At 42.5% G+C, this 20,523-nt stretch overlaps 2 protein-coding genes across 4 annotated transcripts in view; one reads left to right on the top strand and one right to left on the bottom strand.

Moving 5' to 3' along the window:
- Positions 1 to 20,523, bottom strand: part of rps27a (ribosomal protein S27a) — a 263,072-nt gene that overhangs the window by 14,808 nt on the left and 227,741 nt on the right. The gene's annotated exons all lie outside the window — the stretch shown is intronic.
- Positions 11,485 to 20,523, top strand: part of LOC139210546 (reticulon-1-A-like) — a 40,362-nt gene continuing 31,323 nt past the window's right edge. For all 3 annotated transcript variants that reach the window (XM_070840585.1, XM_070840583.1, XM_070840584.1), the window contains exon 1: positions 11,485 to 12,329. In XM_070840585.1, coding sequence (XP_070696686.1) covers positions 11,702 to 12,329 — 628 coding nt within the window. In that variant the 5' untranslated portion in view covers positions 11,485 to 11,701. The remainder of the gene's footprint in view (positions 12,330 to 20,523) is intronic.

Here is a 20,523-nt window from a genome sequence, read left to right as displayed (position 1 = left end):
TGTGTGTGTGTGTGTGTGTGTGTGCTGGCCCAGCATGACACAGCTTCTTTGACTTCATTTTTTTCCCAACCTCTCCTTTTCTCCCAGAATTTTAAAGGATATGTGTACATTTTGAGTGTGAGTTCCTCCAAACATTCACTAAGAGAGAGACGTGGATGGCTCCCCTAACCACAAATAAGCTAAATTTGAAAATAAAGAACAATGAAAGTCAAACTGTCACAGTGCTTTCAGTGGCTCCACAGTCGTCAAGTTTATCAGAGTTTCATCAACAACAATAATACAATATGAGCAAAATTAGACAGCTATAAACATCATCAGTTATCACTCTATGTGTTGTAAATCTTTAGAGGTTTAATCTTTGTAAAACTTCTCCAAAGCCCAGAAAAGTCTATTCTTTCTATATGATGTCACCGCTATGGTACGAGCCAATCAGCAGCGCAGCTGGGCCAGAGGCATGATGGTATGAACACTATTAAACACTATTATTATTACCTGGAAGATAAACTTATTTGGCGTGAACACCAGGTGAGCGATTCTCATTAGACAGAATAGGCACCATTTTTGGTCCAGTATCCAGCTCCAGTGGCTCATCCACAGTCCTGTGAGAGGACATGTTTGACGTCTGATCTGTTCTTGTGGTGTTTGTTCTTAATAAACCATTATGTTGTAGTAATAGATGCTAATAGCATGTCAAATTTAAATCAATATCAAAATTAGCTTAGATGCTAACTAGTCCTGAAAGCCTCATGATAACGGCTCCTTTTTATGTGATGGCGTTATGATGGATTAGAGTTGAAAGTTCATGTATATGCATTTAGCTTTTTTTTTCTTTTTTTTATGTTTCCACTGTTTTACTACAAAGAAGGAAAGATTATCACCAAAATCTCTGAACTCTGTCTTTATCATAAGGATGTAATCTTAGCTATCTGCTAAGCCAATCAGTACAAAGCAAGATCAGAATAAAACATGTGTTTTCAAAGACACAAGTGGCCCATGACTAAGATAAGAGTCATGTAGATATTAGTCAGGATGACATCACGAGAGAAAATGTATTTAATTTAGATACAAGCAGTTTGTAGTTTAAAAATACAACAATACTTTCTATTCAATATCATCACATCTTACACATTTAGTGCATTTAGCCAAAGACTGTGATTGGGCTCATTGTTGTACAATTTCTTTCTACATTTGAAACCTTTGGATAAAAATGTGCCTTGTTTGAGACTAAAATGACATATTAATGTATTCTAAGTATTTCAGACACACAAAGTATTTTGTTTCAAATAACAGCTTATCTTTTTCCTGTCTATCAAAATACTGAAAAGTAATTCAATTTGTATTTTAAACACATTTTATTAACATACTCTGACCCTGGGAAACTGTGACGCACATTGTTTTCTGTCATTTTACAAACCTAACCAGTAATTGATCATTCTAAAAATAATAGACAGATTGAATGATAATGAGCGCGTGTCCCCTTTTTGATCTTTATCATCACATATAAATTAGGTTTTAATCATAACACACACACACATGTCACCATGCCTATCCCCATCAGTCTCGTGGCGGCTCTGCAGAATATTTTCCACCAAACCAACAGCAGCAACACCTTTAATCCATGGAAATATCAACACACACACACACACACCTTGTCAGACTTTATCTCTGTCTGTCTCCTCCCCACTAACTCCCGACTGAGCGAATTACATCAGGAATGGGCATCTGTTGTGTGTGTGTTTGTGTGTGTGTGTGTGTGTGTGTGTTAAAAATACTCAGACAGCACTAGAGAAAGTGAAAAGTGCTGTGTAATCCCCCCACCCCCTCATCTCTGTCTCCCAGTGGGTGAGGCTCAGGCGTGTGTGTGCTCTTGTACTTCTAGCTCTGTTAGGACCAGGTTGTGTGTTGTTGTTGACCATAGATACAGACACACAGACACTGTGTTCGTTCATGTGACATGCGTCTGAGCGGCAGCCATATTGGGAAGGTTATGGTCCTCCAGTAAACTGTACTGAGAGTCGCAGACTTCATGACAAAATTGACTCTAAACCGATTAATTCTGAACTGATTTTCATGAAAATTGGTTTGTTACAAATGTGAGAAGTTGAACATGATGCTGATTATTTGTTGGAATAAAATTCAGTTACTGGAGGCGGATCTACATTTAGGCTGTGATCTGCTATATTATATCATAGTATTGTATATTATTATTTTATTATTATTATTATTATATATCATTATATTAGAGTTATCATGTCATGTGTCTCAAGTGAACCATTGAACCGATTTAATTATTAATACTAAAACAAGCAACCAGGTGGCTTTACAACAATATAACAGATATAAAAATCTACATTTTTCTTTAACAACATTATGGAAAGGATCCCTGCAGAGACAGACCTTTTGATTTAACCACAAACAGCCGTTATATCGCTAGACACCAGACTCCATTGACAAAAACAGGAATTTTACCTCACCGAACACAGTTTGTGTTATAATGTCTTTTGTGTTTTAAAGGGTTAGTTTGGATCCAACACAATATTTGTGAAACACGCAATAGCACTAACAAATTCAGTCGAGGCAGCAGTAAACCAGCAACTTGAAATGCAAAATGAAGGAACGCCTGATTAACCAAGAGGATTTTACAAGTCTGTCTATGTAGGGATCCTTTCTATAATGTTGTCAGACATTTAGAATAACAAAAACAAACACTTTTAGTGGACCTACTTTGATCAGGTGCAGTTGCCCCAACAGATTATGTAGCAGCCATTGTGGCCTGTTTGATGGCTGCTGGCTGAGGTGATCTACTGAACCAATTCCAACACCTTTAGTACCTAGCAGTCAGTTAGACACCAAAATATGTACGAAAGGGTCCAGGTGTAATAATAATATTGATTAAATGTACATTCCACTCCTGCTCCAAAGGAGGGGATAAAGATATCTCACTTTTACATTTCCTGCTAAAAACTAAAAAGCAGAAATATTGCCTCCTTTTTTCTACTGGTACGACAGGATTTGCAATTGAGGCATTTTGGAAAAACAACCAAGATGGCTGCTGCTGATGTCAGTTAAACCTTCTATCGAGCCAGTGTTAAAGGAACCAGACTGTAAATTATCTCTAAAAGAAGAACAAATGAGTGCACATAAAGCTTTTAGCAATAAGAAAAATGTTTGGTAAATGTTTACACTCAGCTACATCATGTTTCATTGCTCTGATTGGTTGTGGGTCAATCCAAGTCCAGGGGGCAGTTTAATTCTGATATCATTTGTGATAAACAACGTTCAATCAACAGTATCTCCGAGAGGTGATGTCGTCTTGTGTCCAGTCGTGATGTAGAGAAGACTTATAGAGGCAAAGTCCCGCCCCTCCTGGTGGAACGCCATGGGACCTCATTTCAGAAAAAATATGTCAACAGTGAGCGACAAAGTTGTTCCATGAATTACACACTTGCTAACTAGTTAGTAGGTGAGGTATATCGTTGGAGACGAGACGATGTAGTTCACTGAGCGATTTTACACCAAACTAAATGGTACTTTATCATCTTTACCACAAACTGAGACTTTACCAACTTTAAAAATATCTTTTAGACTGACAAACATGATGTGTGCTTCATGGAACAATCCAAACATTTTCTGAAATAAAGTCCCATGGTGGTCCACCAGGAGCAGAGGGACCTGCTCAGTATAGTTGAACCATCTGCTGATAATAACATGGTTGATCATTCATTCAGTTTGCAGTATGTTAATGTGTGATTTCAAAAACACCCTCTGAAGAACACCTCCATGGGAGTGGCTGCAGGAGGATCCCATCCGATTCGATTTCCTACTGGTCCTGAATGCAGCCTGAAGCCCAGTTTGTCCACTTCACAACATATATATATATATATGTATATATATGTATGTATATATATATATATATATGTATATATATGTATGTATGTGTATACATATATACATATATATATATGTGTGTATAAATGTGATGTCTGCACACCGTATAACATAAAGTTTTATGCACATCATCTACAGCCTGACAGACGTTCACTAAAACCCCGCCATGGTTTTGCAGGCGTCTGTTAACCTCCACTGAAACTCATTGTAAACAGTACAAGCTGTTGCCAGGCAACGGCTGCTAATCAGAGCAGCTGCCATCATCCTCAGCCTCCCTGCTGGATGACTAAAGATAACTCAGTGTGTCAGCGGCTACCAGTCTGCAACAACTGGGCCACACACACACACACACACACACACACACACACACACACACACCATTTACTTGTTCTCATTTACATATTTTTTCAGCTGAACGAATGTAAAAGAGGAATTTAGATGCTGCTCAAAAATACTACCTGTTAACCCACACTTCTGCTTCCAATGTAGTTTTGGAATATGACTATGTACATTTACTCAAATGAAGTACTTCAGACACTACAGACAAAAGCATTGTGTTTGCTTGCATTGGTCATAGATTTTGGGTGATCTTGTTTCCATAACGTCCTCTTTCACACTAGTGGGAGGACAATGTTCAAAATCCACACATACAGGGTTCACAAAAAGTTAGAGATATTCGACTTTCAGGTGAAATTTATGGAAAATGTAAAAAGTGAATGCTACAGTGATATTATATCATGAAAGTAGAACATTTAAGTATCAGCATGCAATGGGAGTTTCTTCATCTTAAACAATTTATTGAAAGAAAATCTAACAACAGTGGAGGGTAAACGAGGGTAAACGTAAAATTGGGATGTGGCCAAAGGACGTCCACTCTTCTCCTCTCCAGTCTCTGTATCTCTGTTGCAACCTCCTGATGACACTCTGTGACCCTCTAAGCTCAGTGAACACTTCTGTCTGAGGACCTGTTTGAAGCCTCCAGTGTTGAGGTGCTGCTGATGGTGTCGTCTTGGTCTCATGATGTCAGAATGTGAACAGCATGATGAGGAGGACTGTTTAAATACCAATTCTAACTGAAGCAGGAAATGTATTGGTGGTGGTTCATCCTGAAATTTCACCTGAAAGCTGAATATCCCTAACTTTTTGTGAGTAGTGTAGGTGTTTATTTTACCTTATTTTGTGTCTGTGTCTCTGTAGATTTCTCCTTAATTCATGTCTTTAAAGGCTGTTTTCTCAAAATTAGAGACAGAAATCTCCACTTCAGCAGCACTTACAGACACCAAACATAAGTTAACAACATGCGTGTGTCGTTTTGGGATTCATTGGAAATTGACCTATTCTGTTATTTTGGTATGAGCATGTGTTGCAAAAAACACTGTTTTAGACAGAGGCCTGAAATGGAGGAAAAAGGTGTGTTTACAAATGTAAATGGTCTTTTTTTAGCGCCTTTCTAATCATTTCAACTACTCAAAGCGCTTTGACAGTGACTCGGCTCTCTGTGCTGTGACTCGACTCTCTGTGCTAAGACTTGGCTCTCTGTGCCGACAATGACTCGACTCTCTGCGCTGTGACTCGACTCTCTGTGCCGACAATGACTCGGCTCTCTGTGCTTTAACTCGACTTTCTGTGCTAAGACTTGGCTCTCTGTGCCGACAATGACTCGACTCTCTGTGCTGACAGTGGCTCGGCTCTCTGTGCCGACAATGACTCGGCTCTCTGTGCTGTGACTCGACTCTCTGTGCTTTGACTTGGCTCTCTGTGCCGACAATGACTCGGCTCTCTGTGCTTTGACTCGACTCTCTGTGCTAAGACTTGGCTCTCTGTGCTGTGACTCGACTCTCTGCGCTAAGACTTGGCTCTCTGTGCCAACAATGACTCGACTCTCTGTGCTTTGACTCGACTCTCTGTGCTTTGACTTGGCTCTCTGTGCTAAGACTTGGCTCTCTGTGCCGACAATGACTCGGCTCTCTGTGCTTTGACTCGGCTCTCTGTACTTTGACTCGACTCTCTGTGCTAAGACTTGGCTCTCTGTGCCGACAATGACTCGGCTCTCTGTGCTTTGACTCGGCTCTCTGTGCTTTGACTCGACTCCCTGTGCTTTGACTTGGCTCTCTGTGCTAAGACTTGGCTCTCTGTGCCGACAATGACTCTGCTCTCTGTGCTGTGACTCGACTCTCTGTGCTAAGACTTGGCTCTCTGTGCTAAGACTTGGCTCTCTGTGCCGACAATGACTCGGCTCTCTGTGCTTTGACTTGGCTCTCTGTGCTAAGACTTGGCTCTCTGTGCCGACAATGACTCGGCTCTCTGTGCTGTGACTCGGCTGTCTGTGCTGTGACTCGGCTGTCTGTGCTGTGACTCGGCTCTCTGTGCTGTGACTCAGCTCTCTGTGCTGTGACTTGGCCGTCTGTGCTGTGACTCGGCTGACTGTGCTGTGACTCAGCTGTCTGTGCTAAGACTTGGCTCTCTGTGCCGACAATGACTCGACTCTCTGTGCTGTGACTCAGCTCTCTGTGCTGTGACTCGGCTGTCTGTGCTGTGACTCAGCTCTCTGTGCTAAGACTTGGCTCTCTGTGCCGACAATGACTCGGCTCTCTGTGCTTTTGCTCGACTCTCTGTGCTAAGACTTGGCACTCTGTGCTGTGACTCGGCTCTCTGTGCTTTGACTTGGCTCTCTGTGCTAAGACTTGGCACTCTGTGCTGTGACTCGGCCCTCTGTGCTTTGACTTGGCTCTCTGTGCTGTGACTCGGCTCTCTGTGCCGACAATGACTCGACTCTCTGTGCTGTGACTCGGCTGTCTGTGCTGTGACTCGGCTCTCTGTGCTTTGACTCGACTCTCTGTGCTAAGACTTGGCTCTCTGTGCCGACAATGACTCAACTCTCTGTGCTGTGACTCGGCTCTCTGTGCTGTGACTCGGCTGTCTGTGCTGTGACTCGGCTGTCTGTGCTGTGACTCGGCTGTCTGTGCTAAGACTTGGCTCTCTGTGCCGACAATGACTCGACTCTCTGTGCTGTGACTCAGCTCTCTGTGCTAAGACTTGGCTCTCTGTGCTGACAATGACTCGGCTCTCTGTGCTGTGACTCAGCTCTCTGTGCTTTGACTCAGCTCTCTGTGCTGTGACTCGACTCTCTGTGCTGTGACTCGGCTCTCTGTGCTGTGACTCGACTCTCTGTGCTGTGACTCGGCTCTCTGTGCTGTGACTCGGCTGTCTGTGCTGTGACTCGACTCTCTGTGCTGTGACTCAGCTCTCTGTGCTGTGACTCGACTGTCTCAGTGTCCAAAGCTGCTGTTGCTGCTGATGCTGAACCTGCAGCATCGTCCGGTCAGCTGACTGCTGTTTCCAACACACTGTACAAACACTGACTTGAGACTGTCTGCTTCAACATGGAGGCTGCATCACCACAGTGTTTACATTCTTTTAAGGTTACAAATCAAGTGGTCCTAAAAGGGTACACCTCACTGTGTCACCATGGTAACCACAGAAATCACGAGGAAGATGATGCTAACACTTTGAAAGGCTTTTCACACTGCATATCCTTATAGCACTGGGCTAACTTAGCCCCTCTTTGTACACACATAGTTAACTCAGGGTTAACCTGAACCCAGGACTGTATAATTCTACCAGCTCTGGTTAAATGTCACTACTCTTTAACAGCAGGAACTTTAACCCCATTTCACACTGACGCCTTTTAGCCTCGTGTTTGGTTGTTTTCAAGAAGGATAACCCTGTGAACTCAGGGCTAACCTGCCCCAGAGCAGGGCCAGCTAGCCCCGGGATAAAGGACCACTTGGAATGTGCCAGGACTGCGACGGTGTGAAACAGGCTGCAATGTAATCCTTTGGGTGCCTGAGGCTGGCTGAGGCAATCTACTGAAACAGCTACAACAGTTGTTGCACCTACCAGTCATTTAAATAACAAAATATGTACAAATAGGGCTTACAACTATATTGTAGTTATAAAGGATTTGTTAAATGTTTACATGCTGCCAATGAATGTTAAATAGGGGGCCTTAAGGCAAAGATTTGACAAACATGTAGATGGTAGGACTGGACTGAGACCTTGAGATTGGGACTTTAGACCTTGTTAACATGCTCCTGGTTTCTTCACACACTGCAACAAGACTACCACAGAGGGATGAAGTAGACGTGCCCCTCCACCCACCTCCAGTCTGTGCATGTCTTGGCTTTCATTTCCTGTGTCTTTAAATAAAATACACAGCATGAGATACTGTGAGAGCACCTGGTGTCTCTGGACCAGGTGGAAATTAAACCTTTAATTCTTAACTGAGACCAAAACTTTGGAGTTTAGTTTTTTATATTCAGCCTGGAACTACGCATAAAGGATTTTCATGGTAAAACTTGCTCACCACCATGAAACCTCAAGCAGTGAGCTTCAGACTGCTGCAAAGTTTCAGTATTTCAGTATTTCTCAGCTTTCAGATTCTGTCAGTTATTTTTTCTCTTTATGAGAGTGAACCATAGTATGGACTGGTACAACACATCCTCACAAGTTTACGTGTGAGGATTTCCCCTTTATTACTCAGATCTCCACAGTTTCTCATTGATGTTGATGGTTCGCTGCACAGTTTGCTTCAGTAATGCAACCATAATCAGTCACTGTTTCAAAAAAGTACAGACGGTTAAAAGCTGACCAGCTAGTGCTGCTAATGTTAAAGTATTGGAGAAACAAAGTAAAACCATGTTGTTTTAAAGGAAACTCCAGTACTTTAAATCTGGACCCTATTTGTACATATTCTGGTGTCTTAAATGACTGGTAGGTACAGAGAGTGTTGGAATTCGTCCAGTAGATCGCCACAGCTGGTAGTGGCAAACAGGCTGCGATGGCTGCTACATCCACTAAAAGTGTTTGTTTTTGCCACTGACAGGCTCAGATTGTTATTCTAAGTGTCTGACAGCATTATGGAAAGGATCCCTACAGAGACAGGCCAGTAAGATCCCTTTGGTTTAACCACAAACAACCGTTATATCGCTCTCTTCAAAGGCACCAGACTCCATTGACAAAAACAATTATTTTACCTGAGGTAAAAGGGTAAGTTACAATTTGAACTTACCTTTTAAAACACCAACGTCAGACAATAACCAATAACCAATTGAAGCAGGTTGTTGTCCTTTTTTCTGGCTGCTCCCTTCCGGGGTCGCCACAGCGGATGATCCGCTTGTAGATTTTGGCGTTAGTTTTTTACATCAGATGCCCTTCCTGACGCAACCCTCGCCCATTTTTGGTAGCCGGGACTGGGAGGGAGTCGAATCCCGGTTCCCCAGGCCGATGGCATGCGCAATTATCCACTGTGCTACCGGCCGGGTCCTTTTTGCTCACTTCCGGGGTCAACCAATTGAGGCAGGTAAATTTACTATTTTTGTCAATGAAGTCTAGTGGGTTTGAAGAGAGCTCATTGGTTCATACTGTAGACATACATCTTAATGTATGTATGTTAATTCTTAACAGAAGGAAATAGTGCATTTGTTGGGGACAATTTTCAGCAGTGGATGAATCCACATTTGGTGTTCTGATGAGTATTTGAGGCAAAAGGACAGTGTATGTTTGAATGAGTCACATTAAACTACATATAGTTTTGAATTTAAGTCTGTTTCTGCATCTAAACACACATTTAGAACAAAAACATTACTTGAGCTCAAACCAGATCAATCCTATAATCAACATGTAATCACTCATGGTGTCAGAGTGGAGGAGGGCTGATTTTAGTTAGACATGTTCAACCCCCCTCTACCCTCTCGCTGCCTCTCTCACGTTATCATATGTTAGCTCAATCTATGAAGCAGCCATATACACTTACAGACATATAAATCCACATGTTATATATAGACTGCAGGCTGTCATCAGACTACCATGTAACTCTATCTGTCAGACTGAAGCCCAGGCCGGCTCCTTGATCCTCTACAGCTTCATGCTTCTTTCTAAAACCACATTTCCACCATCGACTTCCTCTGAAGAAACTTTATTGATCTTTGTGGAGAAACACGTGGCTGATTACCAGCAAAGGGGAACAGGAAGCAGCAACGAAGAGAATATAAAAAACTGAACAGGGAGGTTTTTGCAAAACATGGGACCTTTCACAATGAGTCTGGCATGTTTTCTATAGACACTCATGGTCCACAGAGGATTAAACCTACATACTTTGGTGATCCTCTGCCTTTTCCTTTAGTGTCACCATCAGGCTCATATGTTAAAGGATAACTTTGGTATTTTTAAACCTGGGTCAGGCAAAGCAGCATTGAATTTAGGGGACAGAGTGCACTAACCTCTGGCTGTGGCTTTGGTTGAACTGGGAGGCTCCCTGATCCTGTTCAGACCTACTGCATCCAGTCAGTGTTCATCCAGTATGATTTTGTTGAGTCAGACTGCAGCTCATACAGTTGCTGTGGGTCTGAAATGCTCTGAATGCTGCCCAGTTATATGACAAGGCAGTTTTCTCTCTGTCTTTAGTTTGATACAGTCAGAAAGTCTCTGATTTAAATCAAAATGCTACTGGGTTTAGTCATTATTTCATTCAGGTAAAGCCCGGAGGAGGCTGGTTTAGGGTTAAAATCCAGTTATCCAATTTTACAAGCACGTAGGAGGTGTAACCTACAATCCCCACGTTCCCTGAATGCAGCACGTCTCTGTATTGTGAAACTGTGATTAATCATCCTTGGCTGAGCAAGATGTTGCCTCAGAATGGTTTCTGCCCCTCTTTTTTAAAACATGCAACATGTGCGCTGTGGTGGAAAGTCACTATGTTAAGTGTAATTCTGACATACTTGTACTTTACTCAGGTATTTCCATTTTATGCCACTTTACACTTCTACTCCACTACACTTCTGAGGGGAATATTGTACTTTTTACTCCACCACAAACCTCATTTGACACTTAGTAACTATTTACATAAAAACATGAAATTCTTAAATGATATGATGCAGTACTGCACTACTAATCTATAAAGACACACACAAAGCATCTAACTTTGGCTTCATTTAGATGAACTACACCTTTAAAATGCTCTCATGTGTATTCATTAGTGTTAAAAACAGAATAATATAATATTCTATAATAGGTTAACATTCTCCAAAAGGAAAACGTTTACTTTTGATACTTTAAGTACATTCTGCTGATAATACTTTGAATTAATCTTTAGTTGTAACAGAGTATTTTTACACTGTGGTATCAGCACTTTTTTTTAACTTTAAGTACTTTTTGCTGATGATACTTGTGCTGAAGTACTCTTTGTCTTGTGGTATTTTTACAGTAGTAAAGTTGTCGATACTTCAGTGCCAGTTGTCAGTGTGGTACAGCAGAGGTCTGTCTGTCCACAGCGGAGGGTGAAAAAGACAAAGAGTTTGGTGAAGTTATGTAATGACTGCCCTGTTGGAGCGGAGTTATGTCAGAGCAGGAGGACGGCTCCACTCCCTGCTCCTCCTAACTTTTACAGGAGCTCTCGTGGAGGAGGTGTCTCCCCACCGGTGGGCGGGGTCGGTATCTGCTTTGACGAGCTCTGATTGGCCAGGGCCCGTGTCACTCCGGGATTAAGCCGCAGGTCATTGGTCAGCCGAGTTCCTCTTGTCTCCTTCTCAACTTCACCGCGTCCATCTGAGACTCGGGTCCGACTTTGTGGCAACTGTCGTGTGGCGCACTTGTCCAACTTCGCCCGGTGTCAGAAGCAGACTTACCGGAGGGGGTTACCGGCGCCGTTTCACAGCTCATCCCGGTGAAAGTTTGTCCCAGGAGGTACCTGAGCCGAAAAATCACCGGATCTGAAACTTTTTCCACCTCAGAAGACAGTTTGGGGAAAAGAAAAATGGCAGACAGCGTGGAGCGTGATGAAGTCTCTTCCAGCACCGCTCTGTTCAGCGACGAGGTGCACCACTACCAGGCCGAGCCGGAACCCGAGCTGCTGGTCCCCGAGCTGCTGGACAAGCCCAAACCAGACCTCTTCAGCGCGGATGATATTGTGGACCTGGTCGGCGGGGCTCAGGACGCCTTGGAGCGGCACATAGCTGAAGATAGTGCGCCACACGAGTTCACAGAAACTTCACTTTCTCCTCCAGAGGATCTGGTGACGTTACCGGAGCCTGTCCCCGTACTGGAGCCAGAACCGGTGTCAGTGCCAGAGGCAAAGGAGCCTGAGCCTGAGTTTGAGCCTGAGCCTGAGCCTGAACCTGAACCGGAGCCGATCCCAGACTCCACCACCGGCTACTCTTTTGTCCCTGACACCCCTTTACTTCTCCCGGAGCCCGAAGTTGTTGCCCCCAAAGTCGAACCGGAGAGTACAAAGATCGAACCGGAGCCACAGGCCGCCCCCGAGCCGGAACCTGCTCCGGAGAGCGACGCCCTCCCAGTGGCTGAACCCCGGAAAGCAGCCCCAGCCCCCGCAGAGGCAGCAGAACAACCTGCGGTGACAGAGGAACCACCGGCTCCAGCATCGTGTGAGTGTCTGAACGGCAAAACAGCTAGAAATTGACGTGGGGGCGAGTTTTAATCAGTTTAAATAATATAGATAAGTATAATTATGATCAGTATGACTGAAATGTAGTTTAACGGGGTTTTTGACGGTATTTTTCCATCTGATCAGTTTCTGCATCTAGGTTAGCACCGTGCGCTGGTCCAGACGTGGAGATAAATAGCTGCTTATGTCGGATTAATCAACTTTGTTTATCATAATACGTTAAATCCTAATAAAATGTGGTTATTTCGTCCAGATTGTTCACGTTTATTCGGTCCAGTCACGGTGAGGTTAGCATGTTAGCCGGTTGGCGGGCTAGTGATGCTAACTCACGGTGAGGGGAGCGGAGGGTGAGACCGACCTGCTGTTTGACAGCCGGCTGTAACGGGGCTGTGGGTGAGGAAAAGCCACACTTTAATCCAGACGTGTATATGTGGCTTAAAAACTGACGTTCCGTGTTTTTGCATGGGCTGCTGTTAGAGGAGCTAGCCGGTTAGCCTCCGGTTAGCCTCCGGTGGAGCAGTGTTGTGGGGATGCGGCCCACCTGTTTTCACAAATAAACGGCTGGAAGCTTAACGTGAGCTGCTGACTGCATGAGCCGGCGATAAACCTCCATTTTAGGCTCCAGCCTTGTACAAACAACCTGATCCATTAGCTGAATGCCAGTCATGTATTTTCTAGACATTTAACAAGAATGTATTTGGTGCATTTCACTGTTATAGGTGTCATTATTGACCGAGCAGGACCCATCTGCTCTCGCTGCGTGCCCGCTGCTGTGGCTAACAGGGCAGTGCTAACCGAGTTCCATTATCGGACACGCATTTTATCAATGCTTTTTTATTAGTCTAAACTATAATAATCAAAGAAAAAAACTCTGCTGACAGGCTATCAGGTATCAGGCCTGTTTTTCTTCCTTGTATACAAAGCTCAAGAACAGGACAAACACGCCCGATGGTGTTTGTTGTCTGTTCTCCGGTGTCAGGTTGACATCAGCGCTCCCCCGTAAACCACCGTTATAACATAAAGTGGGAGCTGGTCATTCTGAAGACTAATAATCTATGAGAATAAGTGAGGTGGACTTTATATATTTTGGATGTTGGATGAGTACGTGTCCGATAATGGAAGCACGGGGCGTTAGCACAGAGCCGTAACCCAGAGATTAGTCGCAACAAAGGAATCCGCTGTGCGTCCACTCCCTGTCGGCTCAACTGCGTTTTCATATCATCACCACACTGACTTCAGCGCTTTAAATCACTGTTGTGTTTAATTCTGTCGCCGGCCTGTTTTCAGTCATCCAGACGCCTCCCCCCTTTCCCATCCTCTCCATCTCCACCCAAACCAACACCCCAAATCCGGAAAATGATTCAGCCACAGAGGCCTGTGAGCCTCCTGGTGTCCTCTTTAGGCTGCTATCACCGGCTTCAATGCTCCTCAAGTGGCTGTTTGTGTAATGTTTGGACTGATGGTGATTTGGGGATGTGTAGTGTGATGTTGTTGTTGTTGTTTCTGCTGCTGCTGCTCCTACTGTTGTTTATCGGGATGTGGTGGCAGGTAAACAGGCCTCCTCCAGGAACGAGGAGCAGCCAGGCAGCAGAGAGGCAGGCAGGGTGGGGCTGCTTGGCAGGGCCACTGATGGAGGTGGATAAACCAGTAACAACACTGCATTCACCAGTCTGAACAAAAGACTGATGTGTGAAAATGTTCCCACCTGTCAGATCTTTACGCTCTGATTGACTTCGCTGTTCATTTGTATTGTCTTCAGACGCTCTTCCAGCCGTTATCACTCTCATACCGCCTTTATTTTTGAGAGCAACTGTGTTTAAACACTCGAGTTTGGTTAATTGGCCCTTCAGTCATTTTCTCTGACTGGGTATTTTGAATTTCTAGCAGTATACAATTGAATATTGTCTTTTGATTGTCTCTCCATGTAATTATGTCACACCCAAATCTGAGGCAGACAGGTCAAATGTGACCAAAAGGTTGTTGGCATGAGATTTAAAAGCTGCTTTCATTGGTTTCTGTCCATTAGAGGCCCTTTACTGAATCACAAGCAGACTTTTTAAATAATATTATCCAGTTTTGTTGTCTTTATGTATTGAGATGAGAGACGGACATGAGCCAGGGGAGAGAAATTGATTGTTTGAGTCATTTTTTCAAGCTCCAGCTGCTCACTGGTGAGGATTAGCTGCTCTAATTGGTCTCATTTGGAAGTGAATTGACAAATTTTGGGGTTGTGTACTTTTTGTCAGACAAAACGATTTGGTATTTGAAGACACCAACTTTAGGCAGCTTTTCACTTTATCTCATTACTTTTACAGACCGAATGAGAACATTATGAATAGAAGAAATAATCATTAGTTGCAGCCCGAGCAGTGAACCCTCACCTTTTTGGTTACAAACAGTATCACACTGATAGCTGTCAGATTTAGCACATTTTTTACTTTGATCTGAAGGTTCCTTAAATGTAAATTTTGCCTATTTTTGACTGTTTTTAATACGGAAACTTGTCGTTGCTTATTTTTAAACAACATTCAGGTTTCATATGGGTGGTAGACATCCCTGAAAATGCTTGAATTTTAATGTGGCATTTTCAAGGTTTGAAAAGTGCTTGGATTTTGACTGTGCCTGCAAGTCTAATTGTGTTGATATAATAAATCACAGAACAGTTTGCTTGTTGATTTAAATTACCATAGCTGTAAGCTGCTGGAAACACTTGACTATGCACCTTTTTAAAAAAGGCTTGAATTTGACTTTGGAAAAGGCGCAGTGAACGTTTGAAAACTTTGCTGCCTTTTGTTGAATGTTAAAAGAATTTTGAAGAAATCTGTGTTCATATTTCTCAATAAAAAGCATGGTAAAGAGTAGAGCTACAATGCTGAATTGATTAATCGATCAAATCAATGAAAAGAATCTCACTGGCGACAATCGAGCTCTCATTAGTCATTTTTCAAGCGAAAAATACAAACACTTCTCATGTGAGAATTTGCTGCTTTTCTTTGTCCAATTTCATAGTAAATAGAATATTTTGATGGACATTTTTCACTGTTTTCTGACCAAATGATTAATTGATTAATGTAGACTGATAGGCAGATTAAAGAATAATTGTTAGCTGCAGCCATAGTAAAACTTGCTTAGGGATCAGTACCGAAAATCAGTTATCATTTTGCCTCTGGTTCAGACTAGTGCTGCAACGATTAGTCCATTGATTGAGTAGTTAATCGATGGAGAAGTAATCAGCAACTATTTTTGTAATCCACTAATCGTTTAAGTCCCTTTTCAAGCAAAAACAAAAAAAAAGGGTGGTTCCAGGCAGTTTTTCTTGATTTTTGCAAGTAATAAACTTAATATTTTCGCATTTTAGATGATTGGTTGGACAAACTAAGGCATCTAGTGGAGCCACCTTCTAATATCTTACACACCAAAGGTTTCATTCGAAAAATAATCAGTAACCAAAATAACTGTTAGCTGCAGTCCGATAGATATCACCCCACACACGTGTTCACTTTACACCCCTCAGAATCATGTCGTCACTCTACAAAGGTGTTAGAAGTGAGGAGTCGTCCCGTCAGATGCTGTGACTGACGGGCTGGTTAATCGTCCGGGGCTGTGGGATCACCGCCGGCGGCCGGCCCACATCTTATTTTTGGGTCACCTACATCCGTCAGCATGTGTTTGTGAAGAGCTCGTGATGTGGTCAGGTGGATTAGATGGAGAGGGGAGATGTCAGACGCACAGTCACGGAGGCCTAAAGCTCAGTGTGTGCTGACTGCTGCTGCTGTTGTTTTCTCTGTATCCTGGTTAAGGCGACACAAAAGTGGGGTTAAGAGCTTCAGAGTCAGACCCCTCCGCCCAAAGCGCCGACACCAGCTAGCGCGGCAGCTGGCTCTCAAACTCCTAAATATAACGAGAACCACATGCTAATCTGTTTTAAATTTCTCCTCTTATCGCTCTGTTAAGCATGGAGATCTGCAGAGCTGCAGAGTGAAAGACGATACCAAGCCACGTTGTGCTGATTCATCACATTAATGCTGATTTTTAAGCCCTTAAAGGGATAGTTCAGATTATCTTAAGTGTGGTTGTATGAGGTCCTTCACCATAGTCAGTGTATACCTACAGTAGATGGCAGTCGGTACACCCCCCACTTTGGAAAGCAGGGAGGAGTCCCTGGACAGACGCTAAGCAGTGTACTGCTGTGGACGGGGCAGCAGGAAAAAGGATTTTAGCCTCCTGAAAAAGGCCCACCTAAAAAGAATTCAACATCAGTTTAAGTGTATGTTATATTTAGTTTTTATCAATGGAGTCTGGTGGTAATACAATGACACCCCAAGGTGCTTGGTCCTGGTGGACAGAATATGTTGTGGGCTGCGAGATACATACATGGTTTTGTAAAGCAGACAACGTTTTAAGAGAACTTATGAAGTGCTTTTAAAATGAGCAAAAATGAACAAGAATTCACTTGAGGCTTGTACTCAGAAGACGTACTGTGGTCAAACATTTCTTATCCCACCCTTCTTATTTTATGTTGTCGTACCTTTTAAACGCGGTGCAGTCCAGGTGTTGTCTTTGACCTGTTTTAACATGTAAGCCGCATCAGGACGTGGTTAGCTTAGGTGGAAACAGCTGGCCTGTCTCTATTGTAAAAATTACACCTACCAACACCTTTAAGCTCAGCAATAAGCTGAGTTTACTGAGGAGCAATGACCTGAACTATTATTACTACTATTATTCACAGGATGAATGTTAGAAAAATGTTATATTCTTACCATCCTGGACTAATATGTCTCATCTCCTCAGGCTCCTGGGCTCATAAATCGCATAGGTCATGTCCTCAGTTCAGTGGCAGCAGCTATTTACAGGGTGGCTGTCCAGACAACATGCAGTTGGGATGGGTTTGGTTTAGCTGGAGGCCAGTTTCCCTCTCACTCGGTGTCCTCACTCTAGACAGGAACAGATTAATAAATGGAACAAAGCTGATTCAGAAGGGTTTCAGAAGGTGATTCTGGGTTTTGTGTGTGTTTTTTTTCCTCCCCCAAAACTGCTGAATGCAGAGGAGGAGTTAGAAACATTTGTTAAATGTGTTTTTTTGCACAATTATATAACAGTCAGTACTGTTTTGTTGATGGGGGATTGCAGCAGAGACGATGAAATCAATACTCTGTTGTCTGTCTGTCATTAAACTCACCAGCAACAACCAAAATGACCTGCTCTGGTAAAGGAGGAATTCAGTTCTAAACCTGGGTCCTATTTGTACTTATTGGGTGTCTTAATGACTGGTAGGTACAAAGAGTGTTGTCATTGGTCCAACTACAATGGCTGCAACGTAATCCTTTAGGGCAACTGCACCCGATCAAAGTATGTCGACTAAAAGTGCTTGTTTTTGCGTCTGACAACATTATGGAAAAGATCCCTACAGAGACAGACCTGTAAGATCCTTGTGGTGTGACCACAAACAGCCGTTATATCACTTTCTTCAAAGCCACCAGACTCCAAAAAAAGGCAGTCATTTTACCTCTCAGAACATGGGTATTGCCAGTCTCCTGTTGCCTCAATCGGTGAGTTGTTGTGTGCTATATAAATATTGTGTTGGATCTAAATGACCCCTTTAAAACACCAAAGTCACTCAATAGCACAAAACCAGCAACTCCTGGGTTCTGCGAGGTAAAATTACAGGGTTTTTTTTGTCAGTGGAGTCTGATGGCTTTGTAGAGAGAGATCTAATGACAATTTCTGGTTAAACAAAAAGGATCTTTCGTGTACATGTACAAATGGGTCCCAGGTTTAAAAATGCCAGAGCTCTCCTTCTGCTAAACTGTTCACTTTACTTAAGTTTTACATCCCTTTTAAACGAGGGAAAGAGCAACTGCAGGAAGCAGAGCTCTGACAGGAATCGTACATTGAGTTCTTAATTTTACAAGATGGCAGCAGGTGAGTCGTTGGCCTGAAGTCGTATATCACTGTCGAGCTGTGAGGCGTTCTTGAGATACTTATAGCTTGAGGAGGAGAAAAATACGTCAACGGGTGAAGCACAGCGGTAAAGCCGGCAGAGTCGAGGATTGGACGACTCCTGGTTGTCTATAAAGATGTAGTTTGATAAATTTTAAATTTGATGATTAATTAAATTAGTTAATTAACATTTAATTAAAACTAGTACTAATATTTGAGAAACTAGAACCAGTTTGGTACTCCTACTTAAGAAATTACTTTTTTAAATAAAACAATTACTTAATTAACTGTTACAACTTAATTGTTACAGACCAACTTTTCAATCAGCTAATCTCTTCAGCTCAAGAATATTTTAGTAAAATAAACAAACAGTTTTTTCTCCCGATATTTATAACACTATGGCAAACACTTACAAAATCAACTAATGCTGCTGGTCTTCATCTACAGTTTGTTTGGGAGTGTTAGTTTTATGATGACGCTCCTGCTGTTAAGGCCATTAAGATTAAGAACACTGATGATCCAGCTGTTGTAGAAGTATAATTCTTTTAACTGAGGACAATGAAGACCACCTAAAAACTGTACAGGGCACCCACAGGTCCTAGAATTTCTGCCAAGTCATGTATTGGGGCAAGTCATGGAACATCAGGGAATCTCGTTTATTCACCAAACCAGTATATTTCTGTAAAGTTGGTAATTTTCTTCTTCGGATAGTTTCCAGTTACACTCGTGTTCTGATTAGTTACATCAAATTTTAGCGCCCATTTCTCCTCCTCAGCTCTCGCTCTAATGTTAATCTTCTCCCCATCAAATCGACGTGAAAAATGTGTCCATTTCAGGAGCTTTGGTTATAGAATAAAAATGTTAATGAATAGATGACAGAATGTTTTACTTAACGTCTGTAAGAGTGCCAATTACACAATTGTGCAACAAACACAAATGCTATGAACTGTTTGAAGTGGGTATGCGTGCGACCTATCTTTCTGAAAGCTGAGTTTCTTGTAAATCCATTTATCCAAACCATTTCAAGATATAATCACAACAGCAGGTAGCAGAGTGTCTCCTTTTTATAGAGGCAAAAACCACACATGCAATTTGATTTTTTTTTTTGGATGTCATTTTACATTTATAAGTCATTTAAATTCAGCCTTTTAGTCATGGAAAACGCCAGGGATTTTACATGCCCTGACTGTAGTGAGTCAGTGCAGCGTTGGGACTAATTGGACTGAAGTCTGATGTGTCGGCTGTAACCTGACCAGGCCCTCAGGCTACCCACACTGGACATCCAGCCCCAACTTCTCTGTTTCCAGCTGATCTTTGCCCCTCATGTCAGAAATGACAGGGTTGGCTGGTATTTGCAGCACCACAAGCCAAGAGCAGGTGCAATCAGTAGGTGCTGGTTTTTATGGGTATTATAGGTTTGTTCAACAGGAAACTGTAGGGTTATCGTATGAAAAAAATAAATAAATTGCAGAGCCGAAGTGGAAATTATTCAGAGAAAAACTCTGAGCTCAAAGTTCTAAATTAGAATTTTTTTTAGAGAATATTACTTCAAGCTTAAACAATATTACCCCCTCCCCAGGCTATGTATTTTGGTCTAACTTACAGTTGCCCTGAAATGCCATTGTAGGCTCAAACAGTCTTCTTGACGTTGATTGTTTTCTGAATTTCTGGTGATGTTGTAGCTTGATAATTAGACTGAATTTTCTCATAAATAAAATACAACTCAAAGTTCTTACGGAAAAGAAAACGGCAACAGAAAAAATATAAAAATCTTGAACCAGTACTACAACCATTACTACTGAAATACACTACTCACAAAAAGTTAGGGATATTCGGCTTTCAGGTGAAATTTCAGGATGAACCTAAAATGCATTCTAACCTTTCCAGGTGAACTTAATGTGACCTTCTCTAAACTTTTGAATGCACATGTCCAACTGTTCAGTGTTTCAGTACTTTTTGCACCAGCTGCTGTTCTCTAACAAGAAGCTTAACAGCAACATTCACAACAGGTTTGATCCATGAATCGACCAATACATTTCCTGCTTCAGTTAGAATTGGTATTTAAACAGTCCTCCTCATCATGCTGTTCACATTCTGACATCATGAGACCAAGACGACACCTAACAATTGATCAGCAGCACCTCAACACTGGAGGCTTCAAACAGGAAGTCCTCAGACTGGGGTGTTCACTGAGCTTAGAGGGTCACAGAGTGTCATCAGGAGGTTGTAACAGT

The sequence above is a fragment of the Pempheris klunzingeri genome, chromosome 12, assembly GCF_042242105.1.
Source record: "Pempheris klunzingeri isolate RE-2024b chromosome 12, fPemKlu1.hap1, whole genome shotgun sequence".
NCBI lineage: Eukaryota > Metazoa > Chordata > Actinopteri > Acropomatiformes > Pempheridae > Pempheris > Pempheris klunzingeri.
This window is presented reverse-complemented; position numbering and strand designations above follow the sequence as displayed.